Raw genomic sequence first — 20,799 nt, 5'->3', positions numbered from 1 at the left:
GGACGCCTGCTCCCTGCAGCGTGTCTCCCTGTCAGAGGCCGTGAACCATGGGTCTCTGCCCTCCACGGCGGCCTCAGGGAGGGAGTAGGATGGGCCCTCCCTAGCTCCCCCAAAGCAGGCCCCCATGTCCTACCGCTGGGGGACGGGGAAGCACAGGCGCTCAACCCCAGCCAGCCGCTCCCTGCAGACAAGGGTCCCGGAGCGCGGGCCTCCCCTGATCCGTGGTCCAGAGCCGCCAGCTCAAGGCCGGCCCGCGGTGGCCTTGGAGCTTTGGTGAGACCGCGAGGGGGCCCCGTGAGCTCCCCGGCTTCCTTCAGACCCCCCCACACACACAGCCCGGGGGGGGCCGGCCCAGCCTCCTGTCACAATCTCCTTCGAGGCAGAGCCGGGTTCTCTCTACTTGGGGTGCAGGTGGGCGCCCAGAGAGGGTGGGCCCTGCGGCCCCCCCGGAGCTCAGGGACCATCTAAATGGCTGGGCCACGTGAGCCCAGCCCCCATCCAAGGGACGGAGGACTGGGCGGACCCCGGCCCCTCTGGGGGCTCCTCCCCACACCCCACCCCGTGCCCACTGCAGCCGGAACGCAAGCCACCCAAGATTCCTGCTGCCCAACTCGCAGACCCCGAGGGCCCCTTGCAGGGACCGAGGAGCGAGCAGGACCCTGGGGCCTGCCACCCGCCGCCGCCCCGCCCCGGGTGCCAGGCCGCCCGGGGCCCTTCCCACCCCCAGGTCCCGGAGCGGCCAGGAGCGGCCGGAGGACCGGGTTAATTTTAAACTTGAAATTGAAGGTTACTCTCTAACAGCAGTAAAACCGGCCCCTCCGACTCTTGGCTGCCAAGGCGGTGTCCTAAATAAGAAACCAGCGGGCGCTCCTTGCCCAGTTCGCTTGGCAGGAAGCCACAGGCCGAGGGCAGGAGGAGTGCCCGCCTGCCCGCCCCGCATTGGCCTCCGCCATGCCCGCCGCCGGCTGTCAGCGCGGGGAGCCAGGCCCACCAGGCTGCAGTGGGTCTGCAGGCCTTCGTGCCAGGACTGCAGCTCTGTGAGACAGAAGTGATGCCTGCTCAGTTTGGAGATTCTGGAAGCTGCAGGAAAATTCAAGGGGTGAAGTGAAGTCGCTCAGTCGTGTCCGACTCTTTATGACCCCATGGACTATATAGGCCACCAGACTCCTCCATCCATGGGATTCTCCAGGCAAGAGCACTGGAGTGGGCTGCCATTTCCTTCTCCAGGGGATCTTCCTGACCCAGGGATCGAACCTGGGTCTCCTGCATTGCAGGCAGAAGCTTTACCATCTGAGCCACTAGGGAAGCCCATAAATACAAAGGGGGTGGGGGGAATTAAAACAGTCATCTTGCTTCTCAGAATTGTTTTTATTGATTGAACATTGCTGTTTCAGTCAAGACCAATGTCCCTTCCTCCCTCACCCTCGGGCGTGTTTATACAACGCTTTGCATGCTGCAGCTTGTTTTCCCATGAATTTTGTCTCTTGTCTTCACCAGTGAACTGAGAAGGAAAAAAAATCCTTGTCACCTTGGAGCAGAGATGAGGGTGAAATGAACTGCCCAGGTTGGCCAGCTAATGGGAAGCCTTGTTAGGATGAAATTGCCCACCAAAAAGCAACAAAGGATCTCAGGAGGGAAAATTCCCAGAGGATTCTGAAGCCTACGAAAGTTTGAAAATCACTGTCCCAGAGATTGGGCTTCCCTGATAGCTTGGCTTGTAAAGAATCCTCCCACAACACGGGAGACCCCGGTTTGATTCCTGGGTCAGGAAGATCCCCTGGAGAAGGGATAGGCTACCCACTCCAGTATTCTTGGGCTTCTCTTATGGCTCAGCTGATAAAGAATTCACCTGCAATGCAGGAGACCCGGGTTCAATCCCTGGGTTGGGAAGATGCCCTGGAGAAGGGAATGACTCCCCACTCCAGTATTCTGGCCTGGAGAATCCCACGGACTGTATAGTCCATGCGGTCACAGAGATTAGACTATCCCAGGCTCCTGCCCACCAGCTTCCCCCCCGCCCCTGCCCTGGAACCTCAAGGCCAATTGTCCAGGCTGCAGCAAATCTCAGATCTAGGAAACGCCCCAGGACCTTCCTTCAAGCGCCCTGCCTGACCTCTTCAGCGGGGCTACTCACCCACCTGTATCAGCACAGAGGCCCCATGGGACCCTGGGTCCAGGCCACACTCAGGAAGAGAAGCTCCAAGAAGCTGCGACCCGACCTGGGCCCCGAGGTCGGGGGGCAGGTGCCTCCTCCCGACTTGCCGTCCTGAGGTTTGTGTTGTTTTCATGCCTCGTAACAACCATGGTGGAGCCCGTGGATCAAGCCGTCATTTCAAGTCTCACTGTTTAAGAAATGGCATTTCTTAAGGCTAAAGCTGCCACAAATAGTGGTTTTTCTGATGGATCTGGGCAAAGTAAACTGAAAATCTTCTGGAGAATGTTTATCATTCTAGATGCCACTAAATGCTGTGGTCACCAGACTGGCCGAGTGTCTTGGGCAGCTGCCCCCCAACTTCAGTCCAGTCCAGCTCAGTCGCTCAGTCGTGTCCAGCTCTTTATGACCTCCATGGACTGCAGCACACCAGGCCTCCCTGTCCATCACCAACTCCCAGAGTTTACTCAAACTCATGCCCATCGAGTCAGTGATGCCATCCAACCATCTCATCCTCTGTCGTCCCCTTCTCCTCCTGCCCCCAATCCCTCCCAGCATCAGGGTCTTTTCCAATGAGGCAGCTCTTCGCATGAGGTGGCCAAAGTACTGGAGTTTCAGCTTCAGCATCTGTCCTTCCAATGAACACCCAGGACTGATTTCCTTTAGGATGGTCTGGTTGGATCTCCTTGCAGTCCAAGGGGCTTTCAAGAGTCTTCTCCAGTACTGCAGTTCAAAAGCATCAATTCTTTGGTGCTCAGCTTTCTTTATAGTCCAACTCTCACATCCATACATGACCACTGGAAAAACTATAGCTTTCATTAGATGGACTTTTGTTGCAAAGTAATGTCTCTGCTTTTTAATAAGCTGTCTAGGTTAGCCACAACTTTTCTTCCAACCTCGAGCCCTAGCATATTTCTCCCGGGGTCTGCACAGTCACAGCGTCCGGGGGCTGGCTTCTTCGGTCAGGACCAGGGAGGCTGGGTCTGCCGTGTCCTCCACGGCCCTGGCCAGCCCAGGCCACGGTGACAGCCAGCTCTGCCCGGGATGGCCTGTGCCCCGTGGGCTGTGCACCGTCCCCTGGGTCCCATGGGCCTTAGGACTATGCCAGCCAGCAGAACACTGGCCTGCCTGGCCTGCATCCTTCCAGAACCTTCCAGATCATTCCCAGCTGTCTTCCCGCTCATCAGCACTGGGGCCCAGTCCCCCCACCCCAGCTCCCCCCGCCCCCAACTCAAGTTAAGCACTGATTCTCCAGGGTTTGGATCCTGCCGAGGAAGGTGGGGCTGAAAGGTGCTCACGTTGTGACGCTGAGCAAAGGGTCAGGGGACCCGCCAGTCACAGAGGAGAGGCAGGCAGTGGGGTGGGGGCCAGGTGGGCGGGATGAGGGGTGAACACGAAAGGGGGAAGCACCTCCTCACTTTTATTGACTCCGAGCTGCAGCAGGCCGGGGCTCAGGCCCCAACCCCACGCTGCTCCTTCTCCGGGGGACCCAGAGGTGACTCAAAAAGTCGCTCAGAGGAGGACTCGGGGCCGGGGGGCTGTCACCAGGGGGAGGGGGGTTTGCAGACATCCTGGTGGGGATGCCTGCAGCTCGGCACAGTGAGCCCTGCAGCTGCATTTGAGTCCTGAGGGAGCTAAAGCTCTGGGGGTGAGAGGAAGGCGCTGTAATTTTATCCTCCACCCGCCCCCATCCTCACGCCTCCACCGCGGGAGGGACCCTGCGCGTGCCTGTCACCCAGACCGCGGTTTACACCAGGGCTCCCTCTCTGATGGCCGAGGGCTGGACAGACGTCCACGCATACAGCAGCACACCTCCCCCCAATATCCAGTGCTCCACCTCGTCACCCCAGCTGCAGTGAGTGTGTGTAAGTTTTTGTTTAACTGGGGGAGCAAGAAAAGCGTGGAGACTGGCTTCTTGGAAGCGAGTTTCACAAGGATTTCACAATGATCTCAAAGAGGCTGGAAGCCTGAACAAGCATCACCTGGGGGCGGGGGGGCGGCGGACCCGGGAGGCACGTGATGGCCTCGGTGACCACCGGCGGGCGCCCAGGAGGTGAGGGGAGAAGGCCGCGGCTGGTGGGCCTTGGAGGGGCCGCAAGAGGAGCACGTTGGCCGGGATTAGCGTTGAGGGTCCGGAACGCGGCCCTGGCAGCAGGTGGGGTCAAGTAAGGCGGTTGTTGGAGCAGAGCTGGTTCTGGAAACGTCCTGCGGTGGAGTGCAGGGCGGAGCGGAGCCGGAGGCCCCAGGAGGAAAGTGCTGAAGTCGTGAAGTCGTCCCGGCCCAGGTGAGGGGATGGGGAGGGGTCCTGGGTGCAGAAAGGCGCAGGGTGGGGGTGGTGGGGGGGCTCTCACCGCGGGGAAGCCGCCAGGAGCTGGCCGCTGGGCCCGGAGGCCGTGGGTCCTCTTGCTCGAGGAGCCCGTGACAGCAAGGGACAGAACCCGGCGCGGGCAGCTCCCGTGGCAGACGACTCAGCGTCCAGGCCCCAGCACGGCTTCAGAGTCACCTTCTCTGGCTCTGCTCCCCGGCTCACCCCCCAGCTGCTCCTTCTCCGGGGACCCAGAAGTGACTTGGAAGGTCACTCAGAGGAGGGTGGGGTGGGGCGGGGCGGCTGTCCCCAGGAGGAGGGAAGTTTGCGGGCGTCCGGTGGGGTGTCTGCAGCTCAGGAGACCGTGAGCCCTGTGGCTGCCGTTTGAGTCCTGGGGGAGGGAAGCTCTGGGGGTGAATGAGATCGTTGAGGCCGGGGGTGGAGACCGAGATAGGAAAGAGAGGGGGGTTCCAAGCAGAGAACCCACATGCCCTCTGTCTGCACAGAGGCCAGTAGCGGCCGGAAACCCTCTCTGCCCCATGTGTGTGTTTCAGGCGGGGCTCACAGTCAGCCAGCTCTCAGTGGCCAACACCTGTCTCCTCCTCCCCCGTGCCCACGGGCCCTGGGGCACACGCAGCCCAGGGGCTGCCCCAGGCCCTCCCTGCCCAACACCCCCAGCTGGGCTCTTGCTTGGCCCTTATCACGTGTGCGCCTGCTCAGTCATGTCTGACTCTCTGTGACCGCATGGACTGCAGCCCGCCAGGCTCCTCTGTCCGTGGGATTCTCCAGACAAGAATCCTGGAGGGGGTTGCCATGACCCCTCCAGGGGATCTTCCTGACCCAGGGATGGAACTCGAGTGTCCTGCATTGGCAGGCGGGTTCTCTACATTGTTGTTGTTCAGTCCCTAAGTCGTGTCTGACTCTGCAACCCCGTGGACTGCAGCACCCCAGGCTTCCCTGTCCTTCACTTCAAGCTTGCTCAAACTCCTGTCCATTGAGTTGGTGATGCCATCCAAGCATCTCATCCTCTGTCGCCCCCTTCTCCTCCTGCCCTCATCTTTCCCAGCATCAGCTGAACCACCTTCTGATCATTTAGTGGAATATATTTGGCTTCCCCTGCCCCGCTTTTTTTTTGTTTTTTTTTTAGCTGAGCTGTGTCTCCTAGGCTGGAGGACACGGAGGGGGGGGGGGGGAGGGGGAAGCCACCCAGTGCTGTGTCCCCTCCAGAACCTAGCCCAGTGTCCACAGGTTGCAGCCGCTCAGTGTGTGTTTTCACAGGTGGAGGCCAAGCCCCCGGGGGTGACCCTGCGGGCTGTGTGGTCCAGGCGGTGGCCGGGACACAGCTCTGGGCCTCGTCCTTCCAGCAGGTCGGCGCCAGCCCTGGGGTTTCTGCCCAGGCCAGGTGGACGCGCGCAGCGTCGGTGAACGGCTCCACCTGCGCTCGGGGTGAGGGCAGGCTGTGGCTCTGCCCCTCCCAGGTGCTGCCCCTGGCCGGGGCTCCGTTACAGTCACTTGGGGACTGCTCAGGTCCGCTGAGGGAAAAGCGAAGGGAGAGAGTGCTTCCAGACTTATCTACGTGGAAGTCGCTCAGTTGTGTCCGACTCTTTGTGACCCCGTGGACTATACAGTCCATGGCATTCTCCAGGCCAGAATCCTGGAGTGGGGAGCCTTTCCCTTCTCCAGAGGATCTTCCCAACCTAGGGAATGAACCCAGATCTCCCACATTGCAGGCGGACTCTGCCAGCTGAGCCACAAGAGAAGCCCGGTGAGGGCCCCTGGCAGTTACGGTCTCTGGGGTGGGGCTGTGCGTGTGCTGAAGGTGTGAGCGCTCCCTGGAGCTCCCCGCCGTGCGGAAGGCTGGGCCCGCCCAGCCACTGCTACCCTGCGGGTGATGTGGGGCCGGGCAGCCTGGGGTTCAACTCCCACCCTTACCGTCGCCTGAGATTCCGCGCCTTTGGACTTGGCGTCTTTAATCTCCAAAGTGCATATAAAATACCCGTCTTCCAGGACAGCAGGTGGGTGTGGAGTTTCCAATACATAGCAGCTGCTTCAAACAATAGTCCCGGCGTCTCCCGGAGAACTGAGGCCTTGACTGAGGAAGACCTTCAGCTTCTGTTCCAGGGATGTGTGGGGACAGGGAGGCCCTTTCAGAGGGGCCTGGGCCTGGGACAATGTTAGCCGTCATCACAAGGAGCTGAGATAGCAAAGCCTGTTTTATTTCTGATTATAGTCTCCCTGACATGACCGAGCTAAGTGCTTTTACCTACTGTGCAAAATCGCCATCTATTCATTTCAGAATATTTTTTAAAGTAGGTTTAGAACTCCGTAGTAGTGTGGTTTCTTTATTTATTTTGGCTGTGTTGGGTTTTCGCCGCCGTGGGTGGACTTTCTCTAGATGCGGTGCTCGGGGAATACCCTCTGGGTGGGGATGTGCGGGCTTCGCGTTGCGGTGGAACGGGGGCTCTAGAGCCTGTGGGCTTCAGTAGTTGTGGACCACGGGCTTACCTGCCCTGAGGCATGTGGGATCTTCCTGGACCCGGGACTCAACTCAGGTCCCCTGCATTGGCAGGCAGATTCTTAACTACTGTGCCGCCAGGGAAGCCTCTTTTAAAAAAAAGAAAAAAGTACTCATTTGGGTGCACTGTGCCTTGGACGCAGCCTGTGGGATCCATCCCCCCGACCAGGGATTGAACCCGGGTCCCCTGTGTTGGGAGTGCGGCGTCTCAGCCACTGGACCACCAGGGGAGTCCCCAGGTCTGTTGTTTTCTGGAGGCAGTGGGGATCCTGGGTCAGGGAGGTGGCGTCGAAGTTGGAGACGTAGCTGTCACATCCGTCCCTCTTGGCAGTAACCCCAGCAGTGGTCCTTACCGGAGCTGGGAGGGACCTGGGCTCCTTGACGGTCCACAAGGTACCGACCGTGGGAGGCGGGAAATTTGGATGCTTGGCACGTGTGTGAGGAGTGTTGGCTGATGACGGGCCTGGGTCACTAACGTGTCCCAGGGTTGCTGGGTCACACCCTGTCGCTGGGAAGTTCTGGGCTGCAGTTCAATTTTGTGTTGATAGAAGAGATAGAGGCTCAGCAAGAAGCTGCTGAGAATCCTAAAAATGTCCACAGTTTGGAGGCTGCACGTGTTACATGTTTATCTAAAGATAAAATGAACTGGACGAAAGGGACAGAAGGGCAGCTTAAACTTGAGAGACAGCACTTAGATGATCAAAGTGCTTCTCCACGTGCGTGCTCAAGATTACAGCCAAGGAGACACCGCCTGTTGTGGCTGAACTGGGGGAGCCCCCCGTTTACATGTTCAATTATGCCCTCATCAGTACCCCCAGCACCTCAGGCGTGGCTATGCATGGACGCAGGGTCTTTAACAGGGTGATTAAGTTAAAAGGAGCCTGGGACTTCCCTGATAGCTCAGCTGGTAAAGAATCTGCCTGCAATCCAGGAGACCCTGGTTCCGTTCCTGGGTCGGGAATTCAGCCACTCAGTATTCTAGGGGCTCAGATGATAAAGAAACCGCCTGCAATGAGGGAGACCTGGGTTCGATCCCTGGATAGAGAAGATGCCCTGGAGGAGGGCATGGCAACCCACTCCAGTATTCTGGCCTGGAGAATTCCAAGGACAGTGGAGACTGCTAGGCTACAGTCCATGGGGTCGAAAAGAGTCAGACACAACAGCGATTCCGCACAGCTCAGGGCAGCCCTGATCCAATCTGACCGGTCTTTTACAAGAAGAGGAAATCTGGCCCCAGACACCGGGAATGTGTGTGCACAGACCGCATGAGGACGCGGGGAGAAGACGCCCCTGGGGAGGGGGGCGGCCTCAGGAGGAACCGGCCTGCCGCCGCCTCGACCTCAGGCCTCCAGCCGCTCGGCCGGGACCCGTGGGCAGTGTGGCTCAGGCGCCCGCCTCCAGACCCCGGCGTGCTGGGCATTTCTTGATTGTGTGAGGCTTACTTCTTACTTCTGGCCCTGGAATCCAGGATGGGTGTAGAGAGAAGCAAGGCGTGCCTGGTCAGACCTGAGTGCGCCAAGTGTCGCAACCATCCCACTGCCATCAGGCGTGGGAAGCCTGTCAGCAGGGCAAACGCCCGGGGTCCCGGGGCAAGGTCAGCAGGGCGAACGCCCGGCGTCCCTGGGGCCCAGGTAGCAGCCCCGGGGGAGGCCACCCCCAGCCGGGGAATTACCGACACACCACGGTCCCACCACCCTTCCCCGCAGTGACTCTCAAACTTCGAATCCACTTGTAGACGTTGCTTGAAAATGCAGATTCCTGGGCCGGCTCCCTGCGACTGTTGTCGGCCTGGGGGACCTACAGGTGATTCCACATGTGGGGTTCACGGGCCACGCCTGAGATGCTCTTGTCCACAGGAACGTGTCTGCATGCATCTGCGTCCTCCGCTGGCCGGACCTGCTTCCTTGCGGTCTCTGCTGCTCCCGCTCCGTCCCCTCCCGTCCGGGGTGTCCCCTCCTGTCCGGGGTGACCCTGCTCCTCTCCTGCCGCAGCAGCGCAGGGCGGAGACAACGGCGGTCCTCACCCCCGGGCTTGGCCCCCAGTGAAACAGGTAGACACGTTGGTAGCCTTTCAATTCAATTTATTTCCACCCAATTCGATTCAGCGCGGTTCAGGTCGGTCACCTCGGCATAGTCAGAGCGCGTGGCGAGGCCCGCACGTGGCGGCCGCGCTCCCACGGGCACCACGGGCGGCCCCACGCCCGCCCTGCGCTGAGCCCCCTGCAGGGCCGCCAGGCGCGGCTGGGGGGCCTGCGGACCCCACTCCCGGGGACGCGCAGGCGGACGGGGCACCGGGCGGGGGTCCCCGCGCTCCCGAGTCCTCACCGTCGGGACCGAGGCCCGTCCTCCGAGGCGGAGGGGAGCCGGCCACCCGGACCCCTCCCAGCGGCGGTCCGGGCACCTCCGAGCCGGCCGACGGCCAGCGCCGCGGGGCTGCTCCGCGGAGCCCGGCGAGGGTCCCGTCTCGGAGCGAACCGGCGCGGCCGCGCGGGGCCTCCAGGAGCGGGTCTTCCTGCAGCGCCGTGCGGCGGCCTCGGGGCCTCAGTGCGTCTCCCTCCGCCTGCGTCTGCAACGACAGAGCCAGACGGTCAGCGCGGGCGGCCAGCCCCGCCGGGGGCCGCCCCCGAGGGCTCCTCTTTGGGGCCCAGATCTCACGACCAAAGACCCGGAGAAGCCCCTTCCCTCCCACCCCGCCGCCCACAAGGAGTCAAGTGGAAAAATCCGGAATCCGGGTTCAGCTTCTGGAATTAGTCTACTCGGTGGATTCCGGAAGGAACCTTTGCTGAGACTGAGGCTTCCGAGCTCTCAGTGAGAATCGGACATAACAAGAACCCCGCAAGCGTAGCCATGCTCCGTGCATAAAGCCAAAGCCGCCCAGGCGCGCCTGGGCCATGCGGAGGGTTTGCCCTGGGGCGGAATCAGCTCCGGAACAGTCTCACTCATTCTTTCACTCACTCAGCAAATACTGATCAAGCCCCTGCTCTGCTGGAGGCCCGGCCCGGAGCCTGCGGTGCACAGACCACCGGGGTCCCATCGCGTCTGTGCCCAGGACTTGCTGGGGACTGCCCCCTGACCTGGCCCTGGGTGCCCGGGCCGGGGTCCCAAGAAAGCTTCCTTTGAGGAGGAGACCAACACTCCCTACCACCCCACCGCTGCCGCGCAGGCCGTGCCCACATCAGGACGCGCGGGACCTCTGGGCCGGATGGGGCCCAGGGCCTGTGTGGCTCCAGACCTGAGTCCACTCACAGGATGAGCCCCAACCGGGACAGGCAGAGCCTCCAGCCTCCACTCCCTTGAAGTGCCAGTGTGCCCCCAAGGCCCAGGAAGCATCCAGATCCATGTCTGCCAAAGGCCCAGGAAGCATCCAGATCCGGTGTCCCCCTCCAAAGGCCCAGGAAGCGTCCAGATCCATGTCCCCCAAAGGCCCAGGAAGCGTCCAGATCCATGTCCCCCAAAGGACCAGGAAGCGTCCAGATCCATGTCCCCCAAAGGACCAGGAAGCGTCCAGATCCAGTGTCCCCCAAAGGCCCAGGAAGCGTCCAGATCCAGTGTCCCCCAAAGGCCCAGGAAGCGTCCAGATCCATGTCCCCCAAAGGACCAGGAAGCGTCCAGATCCATGTCCCCCAAAGGACCAGGAAGCGTCCAGATCCATGTCCGCCAAAGGCCCAGGAAGCATCCAGATCCAGTGTCCCCCAAAGGACCAGGAAGCATCCAGATCCAGTGTCCCCCTCCAAAGGCCCAGGAAGCGTCCAGATCCATGTCCGCCAAAGGCCCAGGAAGCATCCAGATCCAGTGTCCCCCTCCAAAGGCCCAGGAAGCGTCCAGATCCATGTCCCCCAAAGGACCAGGAAGCATCCAGATCCATGTCCCCCAAAGGACCAGGAAGCGTCCAGATCCAGTGTCCCCCTCCAAAGGCCCAGGAAGCGTCCAGATCCATGTCCCCCAAAGGACCAGGAAGCGTCCAGACCCATGTCCCCCAAAGGACCAGGAAGCGTCCAGATCCATGTCCCCCAAAGGACCAGGAAGCGTCCAGATCCAAGGCAATTATGGCCCCACGAGGAGTGGATGGACCGGGCAAACCTGGACTTGCCCCTCAAGCAGGAAGACAAGCCGGCAGGGGAGGTGCTTGGCCAGGTGGCGACCACAACTCGGTCGCCTAGAGCGCGTGCTCCCCGCAGAGGAACACTCCTGCTCTCAGGGCGTGAGGTCTGAGCGGTCAGGGGAGGCTGTGTGTGGATCATGCGTGTCCGTCCGGCAGGAAGTTAGCAATTAGTGATCTGGGTGAAGATGGGGGGTTTAGGGAATTTCTTTGCAGAATTTCTCAACTCTTAGCTCCCAATGATGTCAAAATTGAAGGCTGCTCCCAGGCTGTGTGCTGGATCAGCGGGGTGGGCAGGCGGGCAAGGCCTGGGGGGCAGGGGGGGCCAGGTGGGAGCAGGGCCAGTGCAGGCTCAGGTTCAAGGGTCATGGCAGTCGACAGGAGAGCTTTGGGTCTGGGTCCTGCAGGCCGTGGGGGGTCAGGCCGTCTCCTCCTGGGTATCCTGGCAGCAGCTCGTGGCGGGGGCATGGGGTGGACCAGTGGTGGCATCACAGGCATTGCCCCCATGTGGGCGCCGCGTGTGTCCCCTGCTCACTGACCTCGGGGAGCCCATCCACTCGGGACAAGGGTCCAGGGGTCAGAGGACGGCTGGGTTTCGGGACCCTTAGGAGGTGACGTGGACGGGGACCATCCGAAGGAGTTTCCTGCAGAGGGGACAGCACCGCTGAGACAGGACATCCTGAAGGACAGGGTGGCTTGGGGAGCAGGGGGCTGACCTGCGGGACGTCGGGGCTCTGGCGGGCTGGTCTCACGCCCCCAGGTCAGAGAGAGAGAGCCAGGGCCGTGGCCCAGCAGTGGGGGCTCCTGGAGTCAGGCCGCCTGTGTCAGCGCCCCGCCCCATCTCTCATTAGCTGGGTGACCCCGGAAACCGCCTCCGTGGATCAGCACCCCTCAGTTCTAACCACTGACAACGGAGCCTCCTCCGACGGGACTGGGGCCCCGAGCCACCGGAGTCAACGGTGGAAATGCTGAGAGGAGCCCCAGGGGCAGAGGAAGCCCTCCTGGGGGTCAGTTACAGCCCCGCCACCTCCTCCTCCAGCCTCTGGGGTCTCAGCACGTGAAGGGGCTGTGCAGGGAGCAAGGGGCCCCCGTCCAGGCCGAGCCCACCGCTGCGGTGCCCGCGCCGGCCTCCCTCTCATGGCTGGAGGGCTTCCCGGGGGTGGGCCGGGCGGCCTGGCTCACTGCAGCACGGCCAGCGGGACCCAGACTCTCCTGGGGAAGGTTTGGCGGTGCGGCGGTGGGAGCACCGGCGGTGGGAGCACCGGTGGTGCTCGTTAGAATGCGGATTCCTGGGCCCCAGCCCGCAGTGCGACTCAGCAGCTCTGGGGACGGCACCCTGAACAAACCCCTCTGCAGCCACCACCCCCATCTTCCGGGCAGTGAAGTTGGCAAACGCTGCCTAAGACAAGAACTCGTTGAACTGATGCGCTTTTAGAGGGAGAACTAATGGCAGCTGTTTTCATCCTTTATCTCCATCACTTTGGACCCTTTAATATTAACCAGTAAAACATGTAAAGATTTAAGTGAGCAGACAAATTCCAATTATCTTAGTAAAGGCTTCCCAGGTGGCTCAGTGGTAAAGAATCCGCCTGCCAATGCAGGAGAAGCAAGAGATGCAGGTTCCATCCCTGGGTCAGGAAGATCCCCTGGAGAAGGAAATGGCAACCCGCTCCAGTGTTCTTGCCTGGAGAATCCCGTGGACGGAGGAGCCTGGAGGGCTACAGTCCACGGGGTTGCAAAGAGTCGGACATGACTGAGCAGGCGCACAAGCAGGCAAAGATAAAGGCACTATTTCCTTTGGGAAAAAATTAGATGGAGGTAGTTATCATTACTTTGTATCTGAGCCTGTGTAAAAGATGATTTCTGACAAAGGCAGGGGAGAGCTGTTCAGATATACAAAAAGGATTGCTATAAGGGAGAGAAGGCGGGCTCTCTCCTAAGATGCTCTGCAGGGCAGGACCAGGGTACAGGCCACAAGGAAGTGGGTTTGGGCTCACAAAAGGAGTGTCTACTAGCTGAGCTAGCCAAAGACGGGATGGGCCACCCAGCCAGGTGGGCAGGAAGCTGGCCTGATGACTCTCCAGGTTCTTCCCAGCTCTAATAGTATATGAGGCTCTTCTTTTAAGTAGAGGAGGAAAAAAGAAATCACACCATTTAAGCAGAATCTCACAACTCTAAGGGAAAATAAGTTGCTGATGATGGTTTTCAGTTGGCTGAGAGGTAAACGTTGCTTATGCAATGAGGAAAAGACACCTTCCTAGTAGTGAAAATGAGGTTATACCCTTGGTCAGCACGGGAATCGGCTTCTTTGTATGTGCAAAACTTAAAAAAAAAAAAATTCAACACTCAGCATATAGCGAGGGCTTTATAAATTCTCACTGATCATTAATAACTAATAACTGCAGTTAAGATGATCCCCATTTTAGGGAAGAAATAGGTTGAGACCCGTTAAGTGACCCGTAAGTATAAGATTATTCAGCCACTAAGTGGGTGAGTTGAGTCAAACAAGGGCTGTTGACCATCATACTCATGTCACAGTCTTCAGTGAGTTCATCAGAAGTTAACACACGTGTGTAGACGTGATGGAACAACAGCAGTGGGCAGTGGCTTTGTCCTGGGAGATCAGATGCCTCCAGGAGACCATGTACCACGTGTGGCCAGCTCCCCAGGTGACCACATCCTTCCGCTGACGTGATCACTCAACTCAAATCCAAATGACCTCACCGATGTCTTAGCACAAGCAGTTGATGTCTGGGGGGGTGAGCTGTACTGGTTGGAGTAGGTGGTTTGCTTTTGTCGTTGTTCAGTCCCTAAGTCGTGTCTGACTCTTTTGCGAACTCATGGACTGTAACCCACCAGACTCCGCTGTCCACAGGATTCCCCAGGCAGGAATACTGGAGCAGGTTGCCATGCCCTCCTCCAGGGGAACTTCCCGACCTAGGGATCGGACCCACATCTCCTGCACTGGCAGACAGATTACCACCCAGTCACCAGGGAGGCTTTCAATTCAGTTCAGTCGCTCAGTCGTGTCCGACTCTTTGCGACCCCATGGACTGCAGCACGCCTGGCCTCCCTGTCCATCACCAACTCTCGGAGTTTACTCAAACTCATGCCCATCGAGTCAGTGATGCCATCCAGCCGTCTCATCCTCTGTCGTCCCCTTCTCATCCTCTGTCGTCCCCTTCTCCTCCTGCCCCCAATCCCTCCCAGCATCAGGGTCTTCTCCAATGAGTCAACTCTTCACATGAGGTGGTCAAAGTATTGGAGTTTCAGCTTCAGCATCAATCCTTCCAGTGAACACCCAGGACTGATCTCCTTTAGGATGGACTGGCTGGATCTCCTTGCAGTCCAAGGGACTCTCAAGAGTCTTCTCCAACACCACACTTCAAAAGCATCAATTCTTCAGTGCTCAGCTTTCTTCACAGTCCAACTCTCACATCCATACATGACCACTGGAAAAACCATAGCTTTGACCAGATGGACCTTTGTTGGCAAAGTAATGTCTCTGCTTTTTAATATGTTATCTAGGTTGGTCACAACTTTCCTCCCAAGGATTAAGCGTCTTTTAATTTCATGGCTGCAGTCACCATCCGCAGTGATTTTGGAGCCCCCCAAAATAAAGTCTGACACTGTTTCCACTGTCTCCCCATCTATTTCCCATTAAGTGATGGAACCAGATGCCATGATCTTAGTTTTCTGAATGTTAAGCTTTAAGCCAACTTTTTCACTCTCCTCTTTAACTTTCATCAAGAGGCTTTTTAGTTCCTCTTCACTCTCTGCCATAAGGGTGGTGTCATCTGCATATCTGAGGTTATTGATATTTCTCCCGACAAACTTGATTCCAGCTTGTGCTTCTTCCAGCCCAGCGTTTCTCATGATGGACTCTGCAAAATTCAGTACTACAATAGGATACTGAAAGAGGAACTCCCCAGGTCGGCAGGTGCCCAATATGCTACTGGAGATCAGTGGAGAAATAACTCCAGAAAGAATGAAAGGATGGAGCCAAAGCAAAAACACCCAGTTGTGGATGGGACTGGTGATAGAAGCAAGGTGCGATGTTGTAAAGAGCAACATTGCATAGGAACCTGGAATGACAGGTCGATGAATCAAAGCAAATTGGAAGCGGTCAAACAGGAGATGGCAAGAGTTGTGCAGTACTAAAGGGAGGCTTTAGGCGCGGATAATCCCCGAGTCTGGCCGGGAGTGCCCGGGGCAGCGGCGGTGGGAATGAACCTGGAGGCTAGACCACCCGTGAGCAGCAGGGGGCAGCAGACCCGCCCCGTGCAGCCGCGTCCCCAGGGGCCTGGGGGCAACTCTGGCTTCGCAGTGCCTGCCTTTCCCTTGAGGGTTCTGGCAGAGGAGGACTACTGCTGCTGATGAAACCGAGAAGACAGATGCAGGCAAGGAACGCCTCCCTTTTTAAGCAGCCTTCACGACACAGCCGGGCTGCTGACCTCAGACACTGTTGAAGGGGGCTTGGGCTGCGGAGTTTTCGTGGCTCTCTGTCCTCGCGGGCGGTGGCCTTGCCCCGGGGGCGGGGGACAGCCTGTCACCTCTGATGGCGTCACAGTCTCGACCTGGCGGACTTTGCTAAGCTCAGATTATACATTTAAGCAAAACAAACAAACAGAAGTTTAAGGTTTACAGTCCACTCACGCTTTGGGACGGGACCCGGTTTGACGCCCTCACGGTCCCCTCCCGTTGTGGCGCTGACCTAGGGGATTTCGCACGAGCTGCTCCCGCCACCCTCGCCCTTTCAGGGGCTCTGCGTTGGTGGGGAGGCTGTAGCCCCGTCTCCCCTAGCACCCTCGCCCCACAGCTGTCCGTCCGTCCGTCCCCGTGAGGCTGGAGGGCCCGGGTGGACGCGCAGACGCGCCGGGACGTGGGCCTGTGTCAAGCCAGGGCCGGCAGGGCAGCCTGTTTTCTCCTGGGTTTTCAGGGACTGGGGGCTGGGAGACTGCTGTGAAGGCTCTGGACAGACGTGCTTGTGTCCTGAGCTTTTTAAAAACCTCTTTCTATCTTTGGCGGTGCCGGGTCTCCGCGGCCGCCCACAGGCTTTCTCGCGTTGCAGCGAGAGGTCCCGGAGCACAGGCTCACGGGCTTGGTTTCTCCGCGGCGCCTGGGAACTCCCTGGACCAGGGATTGAACTCATGTCCTCTGCATTGACAGGTGGATTCCTACCCACTGGGCCCCAGGGAAGTCCCCCAGTCTCAACTCTGCCGCTTGGTAGGTGGCCAATTTTTAGTACGTTATTTAGCTGGTACCCTCACTTTTCTCGTCTGCAAGATGGGGGTGTTCCTACTTCCCTGTAGGGCTGGGATGTTAACTCCTATTTATAAACACCTACCATAGGCCAGGTACCATTTTCAAGGCTCAGTGACGTGGTTCAGTGGAAATTCTTGCCATCATTCATGAAGCTTACAGTGCCAAAGGGGGTGGCGGGTGGTGGAAGGCCCCGGCAGCTTCAGACCCAAGTGGGGACAAAGGTGACCGAGAGGGGATTGTGAGGCGGGGTGGGGGGCGCCCCGGATGCGGCGAGCTGTCTGGAGGGGAGGGTTGGGACAGGGGACCCCCGGCGTGGGGGCGAGCCCTGGGCAGACGCGGTCACTGCCGGGACTGCGGGGAAGCAGGGCGTGGGGGGAGCAGGTGAGGACCACATCGCCTGTGGGTGCCGGCCGCCTCCCTGTCCCCCCGCCGGTCTGCCTGCGGGCACTGGAGGGTCTGGCACAGCGCCTGGCACGCGCCCAGACGGGCATGCAGGTGGTTATTAACAGCTGAGAAGCAGGCCTGGGTTCCTCCCAAGGAAAGATGCTTTTATGGATTTTCTACCCATCTACCTTAATTTTCTCTGAATGTGTAAAAACGACAAAAACATCTAAGTTTTAAATGGGCTAACTTTTCTTTACGGGCTACAGCAAAGCTGCCCGTAGCCACTGGGACTTTTACACTCATCATAGGAGGCTCATGTAAATTTAACACATATATTTATTTTTTTTCATTATAAAATATAAGCACATTACAAACACTTTAAAAAGGAAAAAATCACCACCACCCTGCCACAGAAACTGCTTTCGCCATTTTGCATATTTCTTTTCAGACTTTGGAGTAACCTGACATTTACTTAATACTGAGTATTTCAACTGCTGTAGAGGAAAAATTAAAATGCTGGTTCTTACTGCCCTAATTTTTTTTCATTTATTTTTTATTAGTTGGAGGCTAATTACTTTATAATATTGTAGTGGTTTTTGCCATACATTGACATGAATCAGCCATGGATTTGCCCTAATATTTTTAAATTCATTTCCTTTTAGCAGACAAGACTGAAAATATTACATGGTTACAAAGACTAAATCCCCTAAATATGCACAGCTTCTAATCCAAGGTTACTTTTTCTATGAAGAATACCATTAATTCAACAAAATCCTGAAGGGAGTCAGTACTGACTGGTGACTTGGTGAAACCAGAGATGTATCTCGGCTTGCTTAAAACATTTAAACAGTCAGGGTAAGCAGTCTCTAATCCGGGAACCAACACTTAATACACATACCTGTGTACGTGTGTGTATGTGTGTGTGTGTGGCTGGGGGAGGTGTCTTACGGCCTTATTTGAAAAGTCATGCAGCACATGTAAAGCTCATCTTCAATCTCAAGTAAGACTTTGTAACTTGAAATGTCTAAGTTTTATAAGCTGAAAATATGTGAAGCTTTTTACAAATTCCAGAGGGAAGTGAAGATCAAGATCCTAGTTTTCCTTTGCTCAATATTTTAGATGCACTTTGTGCTTCTCAAAGATCCTGAAGACCCAGCAGTAAAACTCACTGGCACGTTATGAATCATTTTGTATTGCGTGAAAACCCTTTCATAATCAGCTTGAATTGGGGATATGCAATAATCAAAGGATGTGTTTTGACAGCCTATAAGACCAGTGCAGGGGGAGACTGGACTAAGGGAAATAACCAACGAAAAAATGGTGTTCTTGGGTTTACCAAGCTGGGAAAACTTCGATTTCCAGATGCTCAAGGAGCAGGAAGTAACTCAAACATTTCATAAACTAATCAGTTCTGAAAGATGGTCGGGTAACATTCTCAGACACAGTCACTGATAAAATGCACAGGGCAGAACACTGTCATAAACAGCATGACTAACATCCAGGGCTGCTGGAATTAAAACAGCGAACAGCCAAGTCCTCCTGCACCGAAGTAGGAAACAGAAAAAGAAGCATTCTGAACCAGAGACATTCCGCCTGTACCGAGTAGATTCCGATTTCTTTTAAAAGCCCTTAAATCCTTACAATTTTGAAATGGAGAGCTCTGAGATCTAATTTAATCCATGTGTTCTGAGAGGTGTCCGACTCTTTGTGGCCCCATGGACTGCAGCCCACCAGGCTCCCCTGTCCCTGGGATTCTCCAGATGGAGAGGGTTGCCATGCCTTCCACCAGGGGATCTTCCCGACCCAGGGATGGAGCTGCTGTCTTCTGTCTCCGCACTGGCAATCCGCACTGGCAGGCGGATTCGTTACCACGGCGTCACCAGGCAAGCCCAATTTAATTCACAGCAGAGGCAGAATTAGTAAGAATGTGTTAGGTACTTAAAGGCAAATCACTGACCTTGGGCCTGAGAGCTGACGCTGGATAAATGGGGGTCATGTTACTGAAGGACGAGAAGTCAGATCGGGAGACTGATGGAGGGATAAGGGGTGAGGACAAGCGTTCCTGCGAAGGTGAGTCACAGGCGGTTAGAAGCGCAGGGCCTGCGGGCGGGGGGCGGGCCGCACAGTGAGACCCCGGGAGAGGTCTCTGGGGCGGGAGCCGGGCTGACGGCCCAGCGAAGAAGGGGACGCCTCAGGGGAGCCCTGAGCTGAGGACGGGAAGGTCTCCGTCCACGCCGGGGGCCGGGCCACACCCGGGGAGACGGCGATCGCCCGCCTGGGCGCCACAGACACGGCCGCCCAGCAGGCCGCCGGCCCGACCACAGCTCACCCGGCTCCCCTGGGCACCCGTCCGAAGAGCGCCCACCCCGCCGGCCGCCCACCCCGCCGGCCGCCTCCCCCGCGGCGCTCCCCAGGGAGGAGGGCCGGCGGGCCTCGGCCTCGTTGGGCGCGGGGACGCAGCCAGCGCCGGGGAGGGGCGCGCTCAAATCACAGCAGCGGGAGCCCAGCCACGCGGCGCTCAGGGCTCCGAGGACGGCCGCCGGGCGGCGAGGGGCGCGGGCCCGCCCTCCGGACCCCGAGGACCGCGGGCGCTGAAGGGGCGTCCCCAGAGTCGCAGCCGGCGCCCCGGGCACGCTGATTCCCGGCCACGGGAGCGCCTGGGCCGGCGGGAGCGCACGCCGGGGCGCGAGGCGGGCCTGAGACGCCCTCCGGAGCCATGCGCCCTGCTGCCGCTCACACTGCCTGGAAGGGGCCCGCAGACCCGGGGGCCGGCCCGACACACGGGCTGAGGCGGGCGCCCCGGGCCGCAGGACGACCTGAGGGGGTTTCAGAAGCGTTTGGGGCGGCGAGGGCACTCAGCGCGCTCGTGCTCAGCAGGGCGGACCCCAGAGCTCCCGGGGCCCTGCACGATTAAACCCAGAGCGGGCCGCCCGAGCCGTCCGCCCGAAGGCGGCCCCGCCCCCATTAAAACACACTGTTGAACTGCCCCCGACCTGAGCCGTCAGCCCACCCCGAAGCTCGGGAGCCCCGCCGCTGCTCGGCCTCCTGTCCCCCGACGCGGCTGCACCCGGCCACCTGCGGGGGTCTCGGCCCCACCCTGGGGGGCGGGACAGGCTCCCCAAGCCGGAGCCAGGGCCCCCAGCCAAGAGGAGGGCGACGGGATGTGAGCCCAAGCAGACCGGCAGGGTCCTATTTAACTACTTTGAAAGAGAAAAAACCCACTGACCGTTGTACGGACACAGGCCCGCGTCCGGCTAGGAAACCGGGGAAACGCTGGGACTCGGGGCAAGCTGCCTCCGGTCCCCGCTGGCCCTGTCCCGACCCCCGCTGGCCCACCGCCGCGACCCCACCCCTCCGAGCCGCCTCGCAGCACTGCCAACCGGCCTATCCGCAGGACGGCGTCTGACCAGTCCTCTCTGGAAGACGCCAGGGAACACCGGCCCACGCTGCCTTTTCTTTCAACCCCCGTTAGGTCTCCACGCGACTGTGAACTAGAAGCCGGGGGCAGCAGCCCAGCAGAGGGGCGGGCACCCCACGAGGTGAGCAGCCGTCACCACGGGTACCGGGACGGACAGCAGAGGGCCTGGTCATCTTTCGCTGGGACCTACGGACCGGGAGGCTCGTCCTTTATGTGACTCTAGGTGATGCTCCATTTTCCTGGGAACCCCCATCTGCACCGGGAGACGGGCCACACGCCCGTCTCCCTGCTCCCTGCCCTGGGCAGTGAGCATTCTTTCCCTACTGCCTTAACGGAGCCTAAACCCCAGTCGCATTCCTGTGTGAAAGTGAGTCGCTCAGTCACATCTGACTCTCTGGGACCCCAGGAACCCCACAGTCCACGGAACTCTCCAGGCCAGAACACGAGCGGGGAGCCTTTCCCTCCTCCAGGGCATCTTCCCAACCCAGGGGCGGAACCCAGGTCTCCCGAGTTGCAGGCGGATTCTTTACCAGCTGAGCCACCAGGGAAGTCATACTCCTACATGATTCCAAAGTCTAAAACTTCAGATTACATAGTTAACTACTGTTAAAGTCCAGTCTTTTGTGTAAAAAGATAAAATCATAGGAATCCTGAAGAAATTA

The 20,799-nt window shown here is 58.6% G+C and overlaps 1 protein-coding gene across 1 annotated transcript in view; it reads right to left on the bottom strand.

Moving 5' to 3' along the window:
- Positions 1–9,057: 9,057 nt before the first annotated feature.
- The window catches only part of SSR1 (signal sequence receptor subunit 1), a 28,890-nt gene continuing 17,148 nt past the window's right edge, over positions 9,058–20,799 (bottom strand). The window contains exon 9 of the mRNA XM_065913371.1: positions 9,058–9,537. Within this exon, the coding sequence (XP_065769443.1) occupies positions 9,513–9,537 (25 nt within the window). The 3' untranslated portion in view covers positions 9,058–9,512. The remainder of the gene's footprint in view (positions 9,538–20,799) is intronic.

This window comes from Muntiacus reevesi, chromosome 20, assembly GCF_963930625.1.
Source record: "Muntiacus reevesi chromosome 20, mMunRee1.1, whole genome shotgun sequence".
Taxonomy (NCBI): domain Eukaryota; kingdom Metazoa; phylum Chordata; class Mammalia; order Artiodactyla; family Cervidae; genus Muntiacus; species Muntiacus reevesi.
This window is presented reverse-complemented; position numbering and strand designations above follow the sequence as displayed.